Genomic DNA, 23,283 nt, shown 5'->3' with positions numbered 1-23,283 from the left:
CATCCACTGACTTTGTCTACACTTCCCACTGTCTCAGGGAAGCAACGAAAATAATCAAAGGTGCCTCCCACCCCGATTATATTCTCTTCCACCCTCTTCCGTCAGGCAGAAGATACAAAAATTTGAAAGCACATACCAACAGATTCAAGAACAGCTTCTTCCCCGCTGTTATCAGACTCATGAACGGACCTCTCATATATTAGAGTTGGTCTGTCTCTGCACCTTCTCTGTAGCTGTAACACTATATTCTGCATTCTGTTCTATTACCCTGATGTACTTATGTAAGGTAGCATTTGCCTGGATAACACGCAAAACAATACTTTTCACTGTATCTCAGTACATGTGGCAGTAATAAATAAATCAAACCAAATCAAATCTGTTAGAACTTATTATATAATTTGGGACAGAATGATCTGAGCATGATTTAGTTTCTTTAAAGAATATGTTTCGCTACTATGTTTCAGAGACAAAGATTTTGTAAGATACAGAACTCAGTGGAAGATAAATATCAGTGGAAATGCCCATCTTTAAGGGTAGTGAGTGGGCCATTTGCCTGTAAACATCTCAAACTGTAGTGTTTGATTCTATGATTATTTACTGTCTTAACTGAGACAAAAAAATTAATAAAGATCAATCACCTCAGGCTGCTATGTGATATTTCCAAACAGCCAATTATTACCCTAACTTGGGGCTGGATATATCTTGCCCCGTGAGGTGAATTTTTGATCGGGGTGGGGGAGGAATGAAGGACGCTAGCTTTAAATTCACTGGTGACCAGCTATAACCAAGACCTCACAGGTTACAGGTGAAAAATTAAGAAAATAATAGCTTGCTGACACTTCAAATAAAAAGAAACACTTTCTGTGCCTCCGAAATGCATTTCTAACACTTTGAAACAGAATAGTAAAACACCTACCCTGTGCAGAAAGCTGTTTTCAAACAACATGCACCAGATATCAAGTCAGATTTGGAAAATTCTCTCTCAGTGGCAAGAAATTTTCGCAAAGGGCAAAACACTGACATGCCAGAGCTGAGGATTATTTGAAAAGCAATATGAACACAGTGGGCTAAATCACCTTCTTCCGTGCCATATCATTCTATAATTCTGACCTCCGAAACAAACCTGCTAAATTAGAGCAGATTGAGTAGATGATAATACTTTTCTCAATAATTACATTGGCAAAGCAGAATAATCCACATTATTCTGTTTTGTCAGTGAAATTATTGAGAAAAGTATTATCATCTATCAATCCACATTATTCTGTTTTGTCAGTGAAATTATTGAGAAAAGTATTATCATCTACCAATCCACATTATTCTGCTGTGCCATTCAATGAGGTCATGACTAATCTGACAATCCTCAACTTCACTTTCCTGCATTTCTCTATAACTTTTGATTCCTTTCCTGATTAAAAATCAGTCTATTTCAGCCTTGAATATACTTAATGACTCAGACTCGACAGCCCTCTGTGGTAAAGAATTCTACAGATACACTTCCCTCTGAGAGAAAGAATTCCTCCTTATCTCTGTCTTAAATGGGGGGCTCTCTTACTCTGAGATTATGCTCTCCGGTCCTAGACGCTCCCACAAGGGGAAACTACCTCTCAGCACCTACCCTGCCAAGTCCCTTAAGAATCTTGTTTTTTTGAGAGTTCATTCAGGATGTGAATGTTGTTGGTTGGGGCCAACAGTTATTGCCCATCCCTAATTGTTCAGAGGGCAAGTTCAGAGTTAATCTCCATTATTGTGGGTCTGGAGACACATGTAGGCCAGACCAGGTAAGATTTCTTTCCCTAAATTACTAGGAGTCACAATTTCAAGGTGAGAGGGGAAAAGTTTAAGGGAGATATGCGTGGAAAGTACTGTACGTAGAGGGTGGTGCGTGCCTGGAACGCGTTGCCAGCGGAGATGGTAGAGGTAGGCACGATAGCGTCATTTAAGATGTAGCTAGACAGATACATGAATGGGCAGGGAGCAGAGGGATACAGATCCTTGGAAAATGGGCGACAGGTTCAGATAGAGGATCTGGATCGGCGCAGGCTTGGAGGGCCGAAGGGCCTGTTCCTGTGCTGTAATTTTCTTTGTTCTTTGTTCTTTGTTGGGTTTTTGCAACAATTGGCAGTATTTACATTTCATTTCAATAAAATCACCTTTCATTCTTCTAACTTGGAATGTGGACCTCTCCTAACACTGACCCTCCATACCTGGGCTCAACCTAGTGGATGTTCCTTAGACTGCCTCCAATGCGATTAAATCTTTCCTTAGATAAAAGCCCAAAAGTATTCACAGTATTCCATTTGGAAGGACAAGGGCAGCGGATACATCAGAACACCACCCCCTGCAAGTTCCCCTCCGAGCCACTCACCATCCTGACTTGGAAGTATATGGCAGCTTCTTCAGTGCTCTTGGGTCAGAATCCTGGAATTCCCTTCCTAATGACATTGTGGGTCAACCTATAGCACATGGACTGCAGCGGTTCAAGAAAGCACCTTCTCAAGAGGGCAACTATGGACAGGCAATAAATGTTGGACCAAGCCAGTGACGTCCACATTGCACAAAAGGAAACGCTGATCTGGGAACACAGCCTGTCTTGTGAATTTTAGCTAACATGCTGAATGTGGATTTTCTTGAATTTTGTGTTGCAACAAGACCAGGTTGGTAATAAGGCCCATTCTAGTGGCTGATTTTAGCTGGTCACATGGTCTAATGGGTATAACGTCCAGTTTTGGTGGTAATCGAGTTTTGATCAGGAGATTGCAGGATCAAATCTGGTGGATAGTCAGAGTCTTTTTCCCAGGGTGAAAATGTCAAATATTAGGTGGCATAGGTTTAAGGTGAGACGGGGCAAGTTTAAAGGAGATGTGCGAGGCAAGTTTACTACACTGAAGGTGGTAGGTGCCTGGAACATGCTGCCAAGGGAGATGGTAGAAGCATATACAATTGCAATATTTAAGAGGGATTTAGACAGACACATGAACAAGCAGGGAATAGAAGGATATGGACCACGTGCAGGTTAGTTTAGTTTAGTTTAGATTAGTTTAGAATGGCATCTTGTTCGGCACAGACATTGTGGGCCGAAGGGTGTGGTCCTGTGCTATACTGGACTATGTTTTCCTTATAGTGTTTCCTGTCTATGAAATAAAATATAAAATCTATTAAATGCTTTTGTACACACAGAACCATCCAGAAGATCTTTTTTCAAGGAAGTCACTTACCCACATAGCCTGGGGTACCACACGCCGTAGACATAACATCCCCCGTGCCTTCCATTTTGGACAAACCAAAATCACTGATCATAATTTTGGATTCTTCGTCAGGGCTGAAGTACAAGAGGTTTTCTGGCTGAGTAAAGATTTGAGAAGAAAACACACAAGACTACTTCAATCTTCTTCTATTGGGAGTGAAAATAAAATTAATGATTATGAGATGAAAGGTAGCATTGATGAGAAGCTCTTGTTTGAAGGTGATCCACAGCCCGTAACTGGGTTGCTGTGGAAGGAACAGACTTTCTGGCTGCAGGTTTTCCCAGAAAGAGGTCAATGCAGTCTCCAGAATGAGATGTGGGTCTCACTGGCCAGACCAGTATTTAGTCCCATCCCTAACTGGCCAGATAGCTGTTTAGAGCCAACTACAATGTTACAGTCTGGACCAGATCATGTAAAGGTGGAAGATTTCCTGAAGGACATTAGTGAACCAGATGGGTGTTTATGACAATCAACAGTGTTTACACAGCCACCATTTGGCTAGATTGTTAACTTGAGTTTTTTTTTTAAACTGAAGTGAAAAATCACCATCTGCCATGATGAGATTCGAGCCTATAACCCCTGATATAACCCTAGAGTCCTGGATTATCAACCCTATGGCATTATCACTATGCCACTGACTTGCCTCACTGAAAGGCTTCTATTTTTAAACTAAACATGCTGGGATGTTCGAGTTCTTTCATTTAAAACTGAAGGTTAGTTTACCTGTGGATTAGAAGTGTCAGCTCCAATTTCAGCATTCAGCAGGAGAATTTTAAAGAGAAATATTAAATTATGAATAAAGAGTGAATTGCAGTGACCATGAAATTAATGTCTTTTTGGGAAGGAAATCTGCTGTCCTGAGCCAGTCTGGCCCATTTGGTTTAAAGACGTGCAGGTTAGATGGATTGGTCATGGGAAATGCAGGGTTACAGGGGGCTGGGTCTAGGTGGGATGCTCTTTGGAGGCTTGTTGTGGACTCGATGGACCGAATAGCCTGCTTCCTGCACTGTAGGGATTCTATGATTCTATGATCTGAGACTCTGGTCCCGCAGCATCGTGGTTTACTCCTAATTGTCCTCTGAAATGGTGCAGTTATATTCAAGCAGGCAGTTCACCCCCTATCTTCAGTGCAGTAATTAGTGCTGGCCAGTAAATGCTAGCTCTGCCATTGATGTCCCCATGCTAAGAATGAAGTTTAAGAGAAAGCCTATAGCTTTAATGTTTGTCTCCTTTCTCAGTTTGATTGCTTTAGATGTTAGATGCTGGAGTGATTATCAGTTCAATCTATTCACTACGACTGACAGTGTGAAGGAAGTGAACTTAATTAGGCATGTGCACTTCAAGTAATATAATGAGACGTTTGCATCCTAGGTTAACTGCCACATCCACTCAAACCAGCTGTGTTCAGGCTATGAGATCTTCCTCATTCAGTTCTCCTGATGTGATCATTAGCATTCACTGTCATCAGTAAAACCATTCCAAGAAATCTCTAGCTTGCAGATGGATGTTGACATTGAGATTCTTTGCCACCTTTGTGTTAGACGAACAGGAACTGTATTGAGGTGTCACTGTGGGAGCACTAAAGCATTTATCGCTTCACAACTAAAATCACTGGATACTTTCATCATTATGACCTTGCTCGCCTCTGTCCCTGCCTCAGGCTAGCTGCTGCTGAAAACCTCCTCCATGTCTTTGTTACGTGCAGTCTTGAATATTTCAATTCCCTCCTGGGCAGCCTCCCAAAGCTTAATGTAAGCTTTGCTAATCATATCCAAACTCACACCAGCCCCATTTGTCATTGCCCCTCTGCTCGTCCATCTACGTTGGCTCCCGATTAACTAACACCTCAATTTTAAAATGGTCACCCTTGTTTTTAAGCCACTCGACACCTCCTCACATCTCCCCCTTCTCTGAAACATGGACAATCCCCTCAAAGTCAGGACACACACACAACACCAGGTTATGGTCCAACAGGTTTATTTGAAATCACAAGCTTTCGGAGTGCTGCTCCTCCATCAGGTGAAGTGTCTATCTCAACGTTAAATGCGCTCTGAAAGCTTGTGATTTTAAATAAACCTGTTGGATCATAACCTGGTGTCGTGTGACATCTGACCTTGTCCAACCCAGTCCAACACCTCCACATCAATCCCTTCTGAAGAGGGGTCCCGACCTGAAACACCAGCTTTCCTGCTCCCCTGATGCTGCCTGGCCTGCTGTGTTCATCCAGCTCCACACTGTGTTATCTCTGACTCCAGCATCAGCAGTTCTTAATATCTCTGAATCCCATCAAAGCAATCTGCTTTCTTCCAATTATACATTTTGCACATTTCAATTTTAATTGCCACGACAGTATTTTCAGCTCCGTCAGTCCTAAGCTTTGGAATTCTTTCCCTAAACCTCTCCACTTCTTTGCCTTCTGTCCTTCCTTGCAACCAATCTCCCGTCTCTCCTCATATCATTCTCTGTGGTTTGGTGTCAAATTATGTTTGCTGACATAGTAGTGAAGTACCATTTTACAGCATTTAGGAGGTTTTTAGAAATGTAAATTGTTGGTACAGACATATAGCTCAGGACCATGCAGTTAATCTACCAGATTCATTTGTTGTTTTAAGACTGGGGCCTGAGTAACTTCATGGATCACTTGGATTGCTGGAGGCTCATCACACAAGAGGAACAACCTATTGAGTTCTGGCTGCAGTGTAAAGCTGCAATATCTGGTTTTAAAAAGGAGAATCACATATAAAACAGCAAAATGCTGGCACTGCAAAACTGGACTGGCCCACAAAATGTTAGCAGAGGAAAAGCAAAGGCCTGTAATCTGATATAAAATGTTGGGTCAATTTTAAACCTCCTACAGTGTATCAATCATTGCAGATTACCTCGACTCTGTTTAATTCTGAAATTAATTTTAGATGATCTGATTTTTGAGTAATTTCACTTTACAAAGACCTTTTGTAACAGTCATTAGGCTAATAGATCATATCATCAAGGCTGTACAAATATGTTGCATCAAGTTACCACAGGGCATTATTCTTGACATAGGGGACTAACAAGATACAACAGCATTACTGATGATGGAAGATATGTTTGCAATATGATCCAGTGTGGCAGGATTATCACCATATTCAAAAAAAAGCCTTGGCTCAATCTCTTCTGTTGGAATGGAGTTGTGAAGTGACAGTCTCCATATGTTAGCTCCAACCGATGGAATAACAAATCTTCAACAATAATAGTTGCATAATTTAGTTTAGAGTTCAGTCGAAATCTCATACGGACAGGACAAATTTAATGTTTAACCAGTTTTAAATCAATCATTCATTGACAATGTTCTCAAAAACAAAGAGAGACATGTATTGATATAGCACTTTCAATAAGCTCTGGACAATGCAAGTGACAAAAAATCGTTCAATTCAGTTCAATTCCCATTCCAAAGCACTTTACAGCCAACAACATGGTCACTGATATAATGAAGGAAACGTGGCAGCTAATTTCTTCACAACAAGCTGCCAAAATCTGAAAAGATAATCATCTTTCATCATTTTGATGGAGGGACCATTATCAGTCAGGACATAAGGATAACTAACTCTTCTTCAAAATGGCACGGGATCCTTTATGCCCAATTGAGAGACCACACGGGACCTCGGTTTAACATCACATCTGAAAGTTGGCACTTCTGACAGTGCAACATTCCCTCAGTACTGCAACAGAGCATCAATCTAGACTTTTTTTTTCCTTAAGTCTTGGGGCACAACCTTCTGCTCAGAGACAAGAGAGAGCTACCAACTGAGTCTTGTCTGATCAAGAGAATCAAGCTACGTTTGACTGAATGTATTGTGTTAGATTTTGACTCTGCTTGTTTTAATGCTTTGGACCAGCATCTGAAGTAGGTCATTTGGACCCTTGAGTCTGCTCTGCCATTCAACAAGATCTTGGCTGATCTAATGACTCCAAATTCCTGCCTCTACTCACTTGCTTATTAAGAAGCAACCTACCTGTTATATTATTAGGTTCCCTTGGATGTTGGAGTGTGTTGCGTCAGTGAGAGGGGGACCTTGTCATTATAGGGCTGATAGGAACAATCATCAACTTTCTCTAACCTCAGGGTGAAAAAACTTCTGGTTTAAGTTGGGGGACAGTCCCTGCCCTTGGGTCCAACACCACCTCCCACATCCCTCCTCCTGGCTCAGTGACGTGGAGATTCTTTCCTGTTGTCCCACTACTCAAACCCCTGACAACAGTGCCCTCTCACCCTCAAATGCCCCCCTACACCCATACTTTCCGAACACCTACAACTAAGCAGCTAGGAAACTTCTAGAATTAGTAGAGACTCAATGTAAACATGCCCTCACCATTTTCCAGAACATTCTGTTGGTTTTGCAGAAGGGGTACAGTGTTGGTAGTTGTTAAAACCATGTGGAATTCCATGGCTAATGTGCCCCTTAAATTAGAACCAGAGGGTGGTGAGTCTGTGGAACTCATTGTCATAGAGGGCTGTGGTGACCAAGTCACTGAGTGTATTTAAGAAAAAGATAGATAGGTTTTTTTTTATTATTCATTAACAGGATGAGGGCGTCACTGGATAGGCAACATTTATTGCCCATCCCTAATTGCCCAGAGGGCAGTTAAGAGTCAACCACATTCCTGGGGGTCTGAAGTTATACGTACACCAGACCAGGTAAGAATGGCAGTTTCCTTCCCCAAAGGACATTAATGATCCAGATGGGTCTTTCCTGACAATCGGCAATGGATTCATGGTCATCATTAGATTCTTAATTCCAGATATGTTTATGGAATTCAACCTGCCATGGTGGGATTCGAACCCGGGTGCCCAGAACGTTATCTGCGATAATATCACTAGACCATCGCCTCTTGATTAGTAAAGGTATCAAAGGTTACAGAGAGAAGGCAGGAGAATGGGGTTGAGAAACGTATCAGCCATAATTGAATGGCAGAGCAGACTCGATGGGCCAAATGGCCAAATTCTTCTCCTATATCTTTTCTTATGGTTCTTATGGATATGAAAAAACAAAATGATTAAGAATACCACTCTGGCAGCCATTTACAAGTTGTAGTTCTTGGTAGGGTAAGAATCATTGGGAATTTTTGAAAAGCCATGAACACGACACTCTCACTTTATGTTTTAACCCTCTCCTTATCACTGTTCTTGGCAACGCAAGACTTTGTACATTTATCAAATGGGCAAGTTCTAACAGGACATTAGGAACCTACCTTCAAGTCTCGATGAACAATGCACATTTTATGCAGATATTGCACAGCATCGAGGACTTGGCGTATCAGAGTACTAGCGTCTTTCTCTGTGTAAAATCCCTTCTCCACAATCCTGTCAAACAGCTCCCCTCCAGACACCCTGGCAAACAAACAGAAAGATGAAAGAAAAGTTAAAACTTATTTTTCTTCTCAACATAAAGCATAGTTTTACTTGCTTGAGGGGGAGGGTTTGGTCTGTTATCTGACTGCGAGACATAGATACAAATCTTACTTATGAGGCTACAAACCTTCACATTATTTTTTAAGAGGGTGGTTCCCAGAACAGGATACAACATTCTACTTGATGCTGTGTTCAGTCCCCCCCCCCAGTCTCGGGTGACTGTCTGTGTGGAGTCTGTACATTCTCCTTGTGTCTGCGTGGGTTTCCTCCGGGTGCTCCGGTTTCCTCCCACAGTCCAAAGATGTGCAGGTTAGGTGGATTGGCCATGGGGAATGCAAGGTTACAGGGATGGGGTGGGTCTGGGTGGGATGCTTTTTGGAGATTCAGTGTGGACTCGATGGGCCAAATGCCTACTTCCACACTGTAGGGATTCTGTGAGTATAAGAAGCCCAGAGTTCCTTAAGCCTTGTTAATCACACTTTCGACTTGACCTACAACCTTCAGTGATTTGTGCACAAATGCCCCTGAATCTCTCTGTAAAACAGATTTCATTTTTTCACAATATTGTGTACACTGTACTTCAGATATCAGGCTCAACAGACTCCTGGGATGGTAGGACCAACATATAAAGAGATACTGAATCGGTTAGGACTATCTTCACTGGAGGCTAGAAGAATATTGGGGGCAGTGGGTCTCAAATAAACCAATAATATTCTTACAAGACTAGTCAGGGTAAACACAGGAAGCATGTTCCTGACAACCAGGGGTCACAGTCTAAGGATACAGGGTAGGCCATTTGGGACAGAGTTGAGGAGAAGTGTCTTCATCCAGAGAGTGGGGAGCCTGTGGAATTCTCTGCCACAGAAAGGGATTGAGGCCAAAACATTGAATAATTTCAAGGAGTTAGATATGGTTCTTAGGGCTAAATGGGATCAAAGGGTATGGGGGGAGAAAGTGGGAACAGGGGACTGAGTTGGATGATCAGCCATGATTTCATTGAATGTAGGGGAGGATCGAAGTGCTGAATGGCCTATTCCTGCTCTTGTTTTCTATCTTTCTATCCCACAGACTGTGGGGGAGGCAAATAATCAGAAAAAAGTGCTTTATTCTAGTTTTTATTGAGGGATTAATGTTAGGAAGGACTGGGAAGATTCTGCTGCTCTATACCTCTCTGGCACGGGGTGAGATTTTAACCCAAACTCGCTCCTGGACAGGATTAAAATGGGCATCTCGCTCCCCTCTGTTTAACGTCTTATCCAAATGGCAGCACCGCTGACAGCACTGGGCGCACTCAGTCCTGCCCCACAGGATTATGTGCGTGCAGGAAATGCAAGCAGGAGTCAACCATCTGCTCCCCCAAGTCTGTTCCACCAGCTGTCCAGGTCACATCTGATCTGAGGGTGAATTTAAAATCATCTTCATTCCTAAGCCCCGCCAGAATCTTCGTATTCAAGTGGGGATTGAACCCACAATGTCCCAATTCAGCAGGTCAAAGGGCAACACACCGTGCCAAGCCTCAAAGATCTGCACTTACTCCCACGTAGCCGAATGGCCTATAATAACATCAGATTTGTTTTTATAACACTGCGAGAATTCTTATACAGAACAGTGTACAACAATTCACAGCAACATGGTACAGAACCAGGGACAGTAACCATCGCTGAAGGAAGAAATAGACTCCACCATCCAATGGAGCTAAGAAACAAAATCACCTAGATTTCATTGAGAATGCCAGGCTGTTTTCATTAAGGATTGGAGAAATTACTGAGCTATTGTTCGTTATTCACAATAAAAGAGGACTTTGCAGATCTCAATCATTGCTAACACCAGAGGCGCATGAGTGTGGAAATGTTGATTTACTCTCGAGAATGTAACATTAATTCATCTGTGCCTTGTGAGTTTTGGGGAAGAGATCGATCTGGAAATTACAAGGATAACCCAAAAAATAAATACCCAACTTGGTTTTGTGTTTAGTTTTGTAGCAAGTTTGCTGATGAATGCTGATTCAATGTCTCCAGAAAGCTGAGTGCCTAAGAAAATGACAAGAGAAGACTGCTGTGATGCAGTGGTAGTGTCCCTGCTTCTGGGATAGAAGGTTCAAGTTCCACCTGCTGCAGGGATGCATCACAACATAACACTCCACAGAGTGTCTGATCAGGTGGATTCAAAACATCTATAATAATGAGATCAGAGATAGTAAGAACTGCCAATGCTGGAGTCAGAGATAACACAGTGTGGAGCTGGATGAACACAGCAGGCCAGGCTGCATCAGAGGGGCAGGAAAGCTGATGTTTCGGGTCGGGACCCTTCTTCAGAAATGGGGGAGGGGGAAGGGAGCTCTGAAATAAATAGAGAGAGAAAGGGTGGGGCTGGGGAATGTAGGTGGGATGGTGATAGGTGAGTTGACCACTTTGTAGAGCACCTGGGCTCTGTTCACAGCAAACAACACCTTCCGGTTGCGAACCATTTTAACTCCCCCTCCCATTCCCTGGACGACGTGTCCATCCTGGGCCTCCTCCAGTGCCACAACGATGCCACCCAGAAACTGGAGGAGCAGCACCTCATATTCCGCTTCAGGAGCCTACAGCCCAATGGCTTTAATGTGGATTTTACCAGTTTCAAAATGTCCCCAACCCTGGCCTCATCCCATGACCAGCCCGCCCTCTCATCCCCGCCACCTCGACCTGACACAACCTGTCCATCTTCTCTCCTCTCCCACCTATCTGCCCCTCCCACCTCACTGACCAATCCCCACCACTGCCTACCTGCACTCACCTATCACCATGCCACCTACCTTCCCCAGCCCCACCCCCCCTCTATTTATTTCAGAGCTCCCTTCCCCTCCCCCATTTCTGAAGAAAGGTCCCGACCCGAAACGTCAGCTTTCCTGCTCCTCTGATGCTGCCTGGCCCTCTGTCCTCCTCCAGTTCCACACTGTGTTATCTATAATAATGAGATAATAACTTCCTCTGCCAAAATTAGTGTTTATGATTAATGCCAGCTCAAGCAGCCACACACACAGAAACACTTGTTTGCAGTCAAACCCCCACTGAGCGCTGCCTCATTGATGCCAGTGGAAGAATTGACTTGTCAATGCATGGCTTTATCAAAGTATTGGCACAACACCGTGTGAGGGAGAGGTGCCTCTGGAGTGGATTAGGAAGCCGTTGACCCATGAGGTGAGCTCAGAATGAGGCCTTGGTGCCTCGCCCATTACTAAACGCCCTGTGCGAAGTGGAAAGTGGCACAGTGAGGGGTAAGTGCAGGGTGGGAATGGGTTTGAAGGCTCTGTCACAGGACTGCACACATCCAGTCGGCCAGCGCCTCTCCCTGCTGGCCACCTCGGAGGTCCTGGCAACACAGCCTCTGAATTACATTGCTGACCTTTGCCAAATCACGCAAGTCTAATGGTTTCGGAGGCCATTCAGCCCACTATGCCTGCACCGGTTCTATTCCCTAGCTCCAATCTCTCGCCTTTTCCCTACATCCCTGCACACTGTTTTTATCCAGATAATGAGCTCTTGCCATCTTGCTTCAATCAGAAAAATAAGGAAAGGGAGATCATTTACATAGCCACTTTTCCAATCCTAGGGCAACCCAAAGCACTTTACAGTCAATGGTGGGTAGTCACATGGGGATAAGAGATGGGTAAATTTCAATCATTTTCTCCTGCGTGTGGCACTGAGGCCAAAGGGTTGATGAACTTTGGGCACAAGGCTGGTTTTGTTAAACATTTTTTTTTTCAGATGCAGCAGGAATTAGTTTCCTCCAAAACTGACATCGCTAATTGATTTCCTCTTTGAATTAAGTTGGCTCTCAGGCTTGTGTAATTATTAGACTGCATCATTTACTCAAGAAGCTAGCTCGCTCAACAAGAGATACACACTAACAGTTTAGGAAGTCAGGAAATTAGGAAGGTTTGACGCTTTGAGTAGAATTTTGCCAGCCCTATGGAGTGGGAGGGGGCAGCTTGAGTTTAGTGGGGGGCATGGATGGGCAGTGTTGCTGAGATAATTGCTTCAGTCAGACCTGTTTCCACCTCCTCACCCACATGGGTGCATGTAGCAATCAGCCTGGCAGAATTGGAAGCGCAAACAAACTAATTAAGGAGCTACTTAACAGCAATAATTGCAGCAGCCCTATAATTCCAGTGATGCTGCTGGGACCTCCTGCTGTCTGTGCACCTCAAGAGGAGGTGGGGGGGGAATGCTGCACAGTGAGGGGTGTCAGCTGCATTATCGCTGAAGCACAGTGAAAGGTTTCGGTGATGAATGACCAGGCTGCTGACTTCCCATTGGTCACTACTGATGGAAGGTTTCCTGGATGTCTCCAAAGATCACTGGAATCTCAGCCGCCCTCCCTGACAGGCATTGCCTCCAGTGGTTCACTGTCAGTGCTGTTGTTTGTGCCTTAGACCCGCGCCCAGTGCTCACACATTGAGAGCTGCCAGAGACCCTCGCACTGACCATGCTGCCTGCAGATCCCAACTCAAACACCGCGGTCACTTCCTAATGGGCCAACTCCCATGAGAGGTTCTTGTGGTACAGTGATAGTGTACCTATCTGTGGGCCAGGAGGCCCAGGTTCGAGTGCCATCTGCTCCTAGAAGTGTGTAATAACACGTCTGAACAGGTCGATTGGACAATGCCCACAGCACGCATGTGTCTCTGAAATGCTGGCGGTAAACTCTGCAGCAGTTTCCACAAAGTAGTCAACACGAGGAAAGACTTGTCTTCACAAAAAGCCCATCAGTTGATGTTTCGATACAGGGCTCTGCTATTCAGGGAGAACTTAATGCGAAAGGGAAACGGCACATTTTTTGCCAAGTCAATCTTGTTGACTCAGTGCCTGACATAGTACAACCAGAAAACTATTTTCACCTTTTACCTAAATCATTCGTTCTCTCAAAATAGATGACTGAATGCTGGAAATACAGAGCTGGCCACTCAACCTATAAAGAAGAACTGTCACATAATATTTCAAGGGAGACCCACAAGAAATCTTGAAGTTTAGTTAGACCACACTTGGAATCCTGTGAAAAGTTCTGTCTCCAGATCGAAAGATAATACAGAGGAACTGTAAAGGGTTAACAGATCAAGCGAAAGTCACCATTGTCTGAGATGACCAGTAGGCTGCTCAACCCTGACTGAGAAACAACTGGCTGTGGGTTTAAGCTGAAGGTCACCAATCGCTTAGTTAGACAGTGAGGTTGAAGCTGTTGTGGTGACCCTTAGTCAGTACTCAGAGATAGTAAGAACTGCAGATGCTGGAGACAAAGATAACACAGTGTGGAGCTGGAGGAACACAGCAGCCCAGGCAGCATCAGAGGAGCAGGAAAGCTGACGTTTCGGTTTGGGAGCCTTCTTCAGCCCTGCTCCTCTGATGCTGCCTGGCCTGTTGTGTTCCTCCAGCTCCATACTGTGTTACCTTAGTCAGTACTGTTGCTATTCACCAGCTGTCCAGTCAACTGAGCTAACCCAAACCCCAGAAGAAGACGATGATCAAGCTGAAACAAAAACAGTAGATCCTGGAAAATCTGAGGAAGGATCGCCAAAACGTGAACTCTGATTTCTCTTCACAGATGCTGCCAGACCTGTTGAGCTTTTCCAGTGACTTCTGTTTTCGTTCCTGATTTACAGCATCCGCAGTCTTCTCGCTGATCAAGCTCGGGCCTTCTCTCGTGAAGGGGAAACTGAGGAGTGACCAAGCCTATAGATGTCTTAGGTTTTGATTGATACAGAAAGACAGCTGCTAATATTGAGGTGCAGTCAAACTAAAGGTTGTCTGTATAAGGCAGCAGCCATGTGTGGAACTTACCACCATGGAGAGATGTGGAGGCAAATAACGTAGACAAGTAAATAAGGAAGGAGAGAATGGATGGTTAATGCTGGTAAATGTCAATGTGGCAAGATGTGAGGAGGCTAAAGTGGAGTATAACGGTGGGCAGTGACAGGATGGGCCAAATGGCCTGTTCCTTTGCTGTATATCATATGTAATGCCACATCATTAACCCATCTTTCTCTTTACGATGCTGACTAGCCTACTCAGCATTTGCAACATTTTAAAAATCCTTTCATTTCAAGTTTTCAGCGTTTGTGGTCTTTGTCTCTCAGCTCCAGTGTTTCTTTGAAAATTCCATGTCATCATCGCTGGCTGGACTACAGCACACTGGTGCAGTGGCTGGAGTACAAAGTACATCCGAGTGACTGTAATTTATTGAACTTGTAAGGTGGATTTGCCAAAAACATTGCTTGGAAACAAAACCTGCAAATGTGACTCATTTTTCAGCTGACAAACTAGGGAAAGCCAATCCATTAATATGCACCCTGAATGACTTTCTGAGTACAGTCCAGCTTCTCTCACAACGCTGAAAGGCAGCAATAATGTTGAGTTAAGCAAATTATTCAAGCCAAGTACAAGTTGCAGGTTAAAGGGGTGGAAATGGAAATCACTTTGTACCAAGAGAGACCAGAGATCTATCTTTCGCACAGAATGGCAGCTATGTGAAACAGACTCCCACCAAGATTGGTTCATACTTTCTCAATGAGCTCCTTTAATTCCCAGCTGCTCTGAGACTTGGTGATTATAAAGAATTGGAATCTGTTGAGACAAGGATTTTTGGGCTTAGGAGCAGGAGACGGCCCTTCGGCCCTTCAAGCCTGTTCCACTAGTCAGTAAAATAATGGCTGAGAGCCACTGTACTCGAAACGCTTACTCTGCTTTCTCTCTCCACAGATGCTACCGGAAGAGTTTCTCCAGAAATATCTTGTTTCTATTTTCCTGTCTACTCACTATAACTCTTGACTCTAGTTTTGTTTTATTCACTGACAGGATGTGGGTGCCCAAGAATTAGCTGTCCCTAGTTGCCCCCTTGAGAAGGTGGTGGGGAGCTGTCTCCTTGAACCACTGCAGTCCATGTGCTGTGGGTTGACCCACGATGCCCTTATGGAGAGAATTCCAGGATTTTGACCCAGTGACACTGAAGGAAGGGCGATATATTTCCAAGCCAGGATAGTGAGTGGCTTGGAGGGGAACTTGTAGGTGGTGGTGTTTCCCATGTATCTGCTGCCCTTGTCCTTCTACATGGTAGTGGTCAGAGGTTTGGAAGGTATCTTGTAGACAGTACACACTGCTGTTACTGAGCATTGGTGGCGGAGAGTGTGGATGTTTGTAGATATGGTACCAATTAAGCGGGAGCTGGTTTGTCCTGGATGGTGTCAAGCTTCTTGAGTGTTATGAGAGTTCACCCACCCTGGCAAGTGGGGAGTATTCCATCACACACCTGACTTGTAGATGGTGAACAGCTTTGGGAGTCAGAAGGTGAGTTACTCACTTCAAGATTCCTAGACTCTGACCTGTGCTTGTATTATAGATATTTTTAATTTTTTTTTCCCCCATGGGATGTGGGCATCTCTGGCTGGACCAGCATTTACTGTCCATCTCTAGAGGGCAGTTAAGTGTCTGTAGTCTGTACCAGGTAAAGGGCAGATGGGTTTTTACAACGGCTTTATGGTCATCATTGGACTCTTAATTCCAGATTTTTAATGAATTCAAACTGCCATGGTGGGATTTGAACCCCGGTCCCCAGAACATTGTCTAGGTCTCTGGACCAATAGTCCAATGATAATACCACTGAGCCAATCCGTCCCCTCAGTCCAGTGTAGTTTCTGGTGAATGCTAACCCCCGGGATGTTGATAGTTAGGGACTTGTTGATGGTCCAGATTTGGATAAACTGAATAGGTTTATCAGTAAAGGTAAAGTCGCTATAGCCCCAGAGAACTGGAGGACTGCTCTCTCATTAGAGAGAGATGACTGGTGGTGGTTTAACCTGAGGGTCACCACACTTGAAGTGAGTTTGAGAAGGACAGTCCTTTGTGCTAACCTCAGCCTGTGTGGAAAATGGAGTCGCGCTGTTGGTATCAGTCCGCATCACAAACAAGCTGTCCAACCTACTGAGCTAACCACTCCTCTGGGCTATTATTTAGCACATTATAGCTGGTTACATTACATCTAAGATCCACGAGAAACCCTTGTAAGATCTTATGGTAAGAGTAAGTGCATATTACGGCTACTGAAACTTTCTGGGATACAACTGAGACACAGCTAATAGCAACCATGAATCCGTCAGCTCCACCCAGGGTCAGGCCTATACTCTGTGATGAGATTAGCCTGATCATGATGTCAATTGACCGTTTTCTAGAATGTTCAAGAAGAAAAGCAACTATTTGGTCCTAACGTCAAAAGCCAGTGAACTGAAGGCATTTGGTCCATGGGTCGGTCAGTCCCATAGTTAGTCAGGCTGGGATCAGTAACAACAAGCTGCCAATCTCGTCTGTCACAGATGATAAGTACACCTAATGTTTGCCAAGTTTTATGATTTATACGGGAAAATCATAGCTAATCTTACACAAGAAACCGCTGGAAAAGCAAAGCTGCATTTTGTCTGTTATTCCTTGTTAAGTGGAATTGTATAATGTGACAATAAGGGCTTCAAACTGATACTTTGGAAAAATTGGAAAATTGTACGTGGTGTTTTATTATCCAGAGGGCAACTTTAGATGCATCACTGTGCTGAATAAGACAAAGTCATATTTTTCCTTTAATGAATCCAACTAATAACAATCTTTCCTCTCCTCTTTGCCAAATGCATTTTAATTCTAATGAGTCCTGGTTTGTACAATGGATGCAGGCCAAGCCAGTGGCTATTAAAGAGAATAAATGCATTCTTTCTCTCTTATTAATTGCAACACTCTTCAGTGTCTGAACTTGCTTTTTCATTTTTCTAAGACTTCCCAAAGCTCCTTTTCCACCTCATCACTGGGCGAAGATTCAAAGGCCCCTTCTCTCCATTTCAAAACGTCAATCTGATTCAGTTGGTGGCAGTCTTGTCAAGCCTAAGATCATAAAACCATAAGAAATAAGAACAGGAGGAGGCCATTCAGCCTCTCGAGCCTGTTCCCCTATTCAATAGGATCATGGTTGATCCCAGGCATTGCTAATTCTGATTGCATATATTCCTGCAGGGTTCACCTATCTTCAAATGGCACCCCCACCAGACCCCACCTCACTGCCACTGGTGACTAAAAATGTCCAATTTTGCAATGCCCTACCTTACTAATGACTCTTCATAATCTAATTGGATGATTGTTTTCTGTCAGTTGAACAGTCATTATTCTCATGCCCAACATTTTTTTGGATTATTACTGAAAAAAGACGAAGCTGCTCATCGTCCACTCATCAGGACAATTTGCAAGAATACCAACTCAAGGGGTAAACCAACATTTATATTTCAACAGAGGAGAATGCTGATTGGGTGGCAAGTGGACTTTGATTAGTAGAGGTATTGCCATGGAGAGGGCATTCATTAATGATGATTGACAGGTGTCTGCTCATAGCAGTGTGCTGCAGATTGATATTTAATTCTCTGACAATCAAATCCAGATGGCACGGTGGCTCAGTGGTTAGCACTGCTGCCTCACAGCGCCAGGGACCCGGGATCAATTCCACCCTCAGGCGACTGTCTGTGTGGTGTTTGCATATTCTCTCCCTGTCCTCGTGAGTTTCCTCCAGATGCTATGGTTTCCTCCCACAGTCCAAAGATATGCAGGTTTAGGTGGATTGGCCATGCTAAATTGCTCATAGTCTCCAGGGATATGCAGGCTAGGTGGATCAGCCATGGGAAATGCAAGGATAGGCTAGGGGGTTGGATCTAGGTGGAATGCTCTTCAGAGGGTTAGTATGGACTCATGGCCTGCTTCCACAATGTACAGATTCTATGATACTCACATTACAAGCCTGGGGGTTGACAACAGTATTCAAGCCACACACTGGGCCTTGGACAGAGTCTTGGTTCATGCTCCAGTGCAGTGCTGAGGGAGTGCTGCACAGTCAAATGTGCTGTTATGCAGATGAAGGTGCTAGGCTTGTTCTGGTGGACAATGGAGTGCTGAAGCAAGGGGCTCCAGTTCAGCGACACATAGGGGGTAAAAGTTGCCCTGTAAGCCCTCTTCAAAACTGGTCACCAGTATTTTCTGGAGGTTTAGAGAATTATAGAAACAGGGAAGGAAGTTGTTTGGCCCATCATACCCATGATATCTCTTTGAGAACAAGGTCCTGAATAGTCACTCACACTCATAGCTTTCTGCATGCCTCCACATAATGCAGTCTGAGCTTCCTATCAGTCACAGTCACATAGCTGGGAGATTTGCAGCAAGGCTGACAGGAACTTCCTGGAAGCTGTTCCTGCTCCACCAGTGACCTACTGGGCTTTCCCTCATATCCATGTAACTGTGGCAAAGTTATTGCAGCACATTGCGAAAGCCCCTGAAGATGTTTCCTCAGAGATAGTCGAAACTGCAGATGCTGGAGTCAGAGATAACACAGTGTGGAGCTGGAGGAACACAGCAGGCCAGGCAGCATCAGAGGAACAGGAAAGCTGACGTTTCGGGTCGGGACCCTTCTTCAGAAAAGAAGTTCCCTTGCGGGTTTATGCACGTAATTTGACCTGAGATCCTCACGCTGCTGCAGCAAAAATGGCCCTTACCCTACTGACATCTCGGAAAGCAGCTTCTCATTCTGCGTAAATACCCAAAAGAGTTGTTCACCTTCTCCTACAGCAATTCTGCAGTACAGACCTTCTGTGCATATCAAATAATAAAAGGATAAAGTCACCACGGTCTTACTGGACCATAGGGCTACTCTGTCATTAGAGATGGCTTGTGATGGTTTAACCAGAGGGTCACCACACCTCAGGTGAAAGGAGAGGTTGAGATGGAGATCCCTTCATGGTAACCTCAGCTAAAGCAGGAATTGAACCCATGTTATTGACTTCACTTTGCTTCACAGATCAGCCATCCAGCCAACTGAGCATATCTGATAACAAATGCACCAAAGCAGGACTATTAAAATTTACAAAACCACAACGTATCACGCTCAAAAGCTAAATACTGCTGATGACAAACCATCACCTGAAACAATAATTGATTTTGTCTTCACAGATGCTTCCCAACCTCCCAACGTTTTCCGATTATACATCTTAACATCTATATAGCAAACATACTTTAACAAATTGTGCAAATGCTGCATTTCAAGGTGGAAATGTCACTTGAATTCACAAAGGGTTAAATCTCTACTTTCCATTATGTCAACATTCTGCATCTCAATAAATGATGATTAACTAACACTCATGTGGCTTTCTTTTCAGACCTTTAGGAACCCACATAGATTATTATAAGCATGTTCAGTTCACCTCACAAACAAATTCTCACAAGTTTTGTTTTCAGACAGTTGCTCATTTTCTGACCTTTTAAAGGCGCACGAAGCTGGTGAGTCAGGCTGATGTGTAAAACTGAACACAGCTCCAAAGCAGGTGTGAAGAAATTCTTTTTAGAATAACAAAATTAAGCGAATTTTAGTTCAAAACGACTGTTTCTTGGTTCGTACGTTGCACTTGACACCAGTTCTATGTTGCTGATTTTAGCCATGTATTAAGAGTCCCATTAAAGTCTTGTTTCCCCCGCTCCTGGCATCAGAAGTGACCTTTTAAACATTACAAAAGTAGGAAGACCATTTTAGACTGTCTTAATCTGTATAATTCAAATCTTTAGCAAAACCTTAATGACATATCCAGAAACTCTGATAGACCAAATGAGCATTTTAAAAACTTGATTTGACACACAGCATGGAGTGAAGTATTGAGGACAGGTACTGCATGAAGTCACATTTGATCTGTGTGACTGTTGCGTGTTAAGTAAATGGTTTTGTAAAACTGAACAATGTTTTTCATTAGTTTTGGGAAAAACAAACAGCAATTTCACATTGACACTGCCGAATGGGTAGAATAACTCAGACCTGCCTTTCCTGGAAAACCTGCACTTTAATAGTGGAAAGATTTGTTGTTTGATGAGCTAATGGAACCAGTATACTGAATCCTTCCCACGGTTTGTGCAGATGCCTGTCCTTTCTCACTGGGGACAAAAGGGCGATGGATTAAAGATTCACAAGTGAAGAGAGGGTTTTACATCTCCTCCTCCTTGGTTTAAAACTTTGCAGGAAATCACCTGGCCTCTCGTATTTCAGTTCTGTTGCCACTTACAAGACTCGAACCCTTCCTTTCATCCACTTGGTGGTCTTGGTCTCTTCAGTGGGTGGTAACTACACATTGCACATTGGAGAGACCAGTCTCTGAAACCTCAGGCTGTTTTTGGGTCACTTCCCCATCAGAAACGATTTGGAAAATGGGAAAAAACAAGGCTTTGTTAGAATGTCAACTTGTTTAATTCAAATCCATTTAAACTCATTGACCTGTTGCTGGCAATAACTTCTTCTTTATTCCTTCATGGGGTGCAGATATTACCCATTCCTAAATGCCCCCTGAAATGAAGGGCTCGCACTCGGCCATTTCAGGGGGCAGTTAGGGTCAACCAAATTACTGTAAGCGTACAAAATAGGGGCAGGGGTAGACCATTCAGCCCTTCAAACCTGTTCTAATATTCAATAAGATTATGGCCATGTGTCTACATTCTACATTCCACATCTTCTCTGGCAGCTCTCGTTTCACCTGCCTAACTAAAAGCAATCTATCTATGTCCCAGAAATAGTCAGTGACTCCCACCACCACAGACAAGGGGGCTGTGGGTCTGCAGTCACACGTAGGCCCGGACATTAATGAACCAGATGGGATTTTACAACAATCGGTGATGATTTCATGGTCACTGTCACGAGCTTTATAAACCAAATTCCTCCAGCCTCAATGCTGGGATTTGAACTGGTATGCCCAGAGCATTATCCTAAATACCCAACCCACTGCTATCATCATGACATCAGCATCTCCCTGAAACAGCTCATAGCCGGTGTGTTCACAAGCTTCAGGCTTTTGTCAGGCTATTCCAATACAAACGCCACCTACCACCCGCCCCACCCCCCCCAACCCCCGACCGCTCCCCCTCCCCATGCCGCTCCTCACAGCCCCCCATTTTCAGCCCTCCATGAACCTGCAATCATCCCAAGCCCTGTCGTCCATGTCCTTTCTCATGACATCCCACTCCCTGACTGCCCCTGCACTCATTCATCTGTTTAAGCAGCATCTTATCTTTAAAATTCTCATCATTATTTCCATACCCCTCCCTGTCTGTCAAATATCCTGCATCCTCTCAAATTGTGAGACATTTACAAACATCTTGAGTATCACTGATCTTAATCAATTCACAATTGGTAGGTCTGTCTTCATTCTCTGGAAATTTCCTCCTTAAATCTGTCTGACCCTCACCTCTCTATATTCCTTTAAGATACTCCTAAAAACTTACTTCTTTGCTAAACCCAAGACCATCTGCATTATCATGTTCTTATGCACCTCAGTATCTAATTTGCTATAGATTGCTCCTATGAAGTATCATGGGATGTTTTATTTAAAAAGGCGCCATTTAAATTAAAGCTGTTTGGTTGGCTTTGTCAGTGGTTTTGCTGATGGAATCTAAAAGATCTGTCCTTCTGGCAGGGAAATAGAAAGAGAGACAAAGAGGGAAATAGAGAGAGGATAAGGGAAAGGGTTGGTAATTTTAAGCTTGACTTCAATAGCGAGGAAAATCAAATGAGGTACACAATGGGCTTCTGATCGACGAGATCTCAAAAGAGGATGAAAGATTATCAGGTTGTGCAGGAATGTAGACTTGAGGTTATAATCTGATCAGTCATGATCCTATTGAAGGGTACAGCAGGCTGGAAGGCCCAAATGGCCTACTCTTGTGCCTTGTTTGTATGTTAGTAAAGAGTCAACCCACATCCAAAATCAAAACTATCTCCAAGTGATGATTCTCGTGCTGAAAAAGCTGTGAAGGCAGGCTCTCTCTCAGCTGAGGAACAACATGTGGGAGACCAATTCTAGATCATATGATACAGCAGCAGAATTGGGCCATTCGGACCATTGTGTCTGCTCTGCCACTCCATCATGGCTGATATGTTTCTCAACCCCATTCTCCTGCCTTCTCTTCATAACCCTTGATCCCCTTACTAATCAAAAACCTAACTGTCTCTGTCTTAAATACACTCGATGACTTGGCCTCCACAGCCCTCTGCGACAATGAGTTTCCCAGATTAACCATCCTCTGGCTGAAGAAATTCAAAAGTAAACAAAAGAACAAAGAGAAGTACAGGACAGGAACAGGCCCTTTGGCTCGCCAAGCCTGTGCCGATCATCATATCCTAACTAAAGCCGAAAACAAACCGTTTGCCTTTATTCAGTTCTACCCACCCTACTCTGTCCCGATTCATGTAACCATCCAGATGCCACTGAAATGTTGTCAATGTGCCTGCTTCCACCACCTCCTCTGGCAGTGCATTGCAGGCTCCTACTACTCTCTGTGTGAAAAACTTCCCCCTCTTACCTTGAACCTGTGCCCCTTTGTAATTGAAACTTCAACCCTGGGACAAAGCCTCTGACTATTCACCATATCTATGCCTCTCATAATTTTGTGGACCTCTATCAGGTCTCCTCTCAACTTCCGTCTTTCCAGTGAAAACAACCCTGGTCTTTTTAACCTTTCCTCCTAGCCAATGCCCTCAAGACTGAGCAACATCCTGGTGAACTTTCTCTGCATTCTCTCCAAAGCTTCCACGTCCTTCTGGTAATGTGGTGACCAAAACTGCACACAA

At 43.9% G+C, this 23,283-nt stretch overlaps 1 protein-coding gene across 1 annotated transcript in view; it reads right to left on the bottom strand.

Moving 5' to 3' along the window:
• camk1da (calcium/calmodulin-dependent protein kinase 1Da) overlaps positions 1-23,283 on the bottom strand; it is a 395,944-nt gene that overhangs the window by 110,007 nt on the left and 262,654 nt on the right. Inside the window, exons 4-6 of the mRNA XM_048610011.1 lie at positions 8,475-8,613; positions 3,216-3,342; positions 917-929 (exon numbers count right to left, since the gene is read on the bottom strand). Of these exons, the coding sequence (XP_048465968.1) occupies positions 917-929; positions 3,216-3,342; positions 8,475-8,613 (279 nt within the window). The remainder of the gene's footprint in view (positions 1-916; positions 930-3,215; positions 3,343-8,474; positions 8,614-23,283) is intronic.

Source organism: Rhincodon typus, chromosome 22, assembly GCF_021869965.1.
Source record: "Rhincodon typus isolate 14 chromosome 22, sRhiTyp1.1, whole genome shotgun sequence".
Classification (NCBI taxonomy): domain Eukaryota; kingdom Metazoa; phylum Chordata; class Chondrichthyes; order Orectolobiformes; family Rhincodontidae; genus Rhincodon; species Rhincodon typus.
Note: the sequence above shows the minus strand (reverse complement) of the source record. Positions and strands in the feature narration are given on the sequence as shown.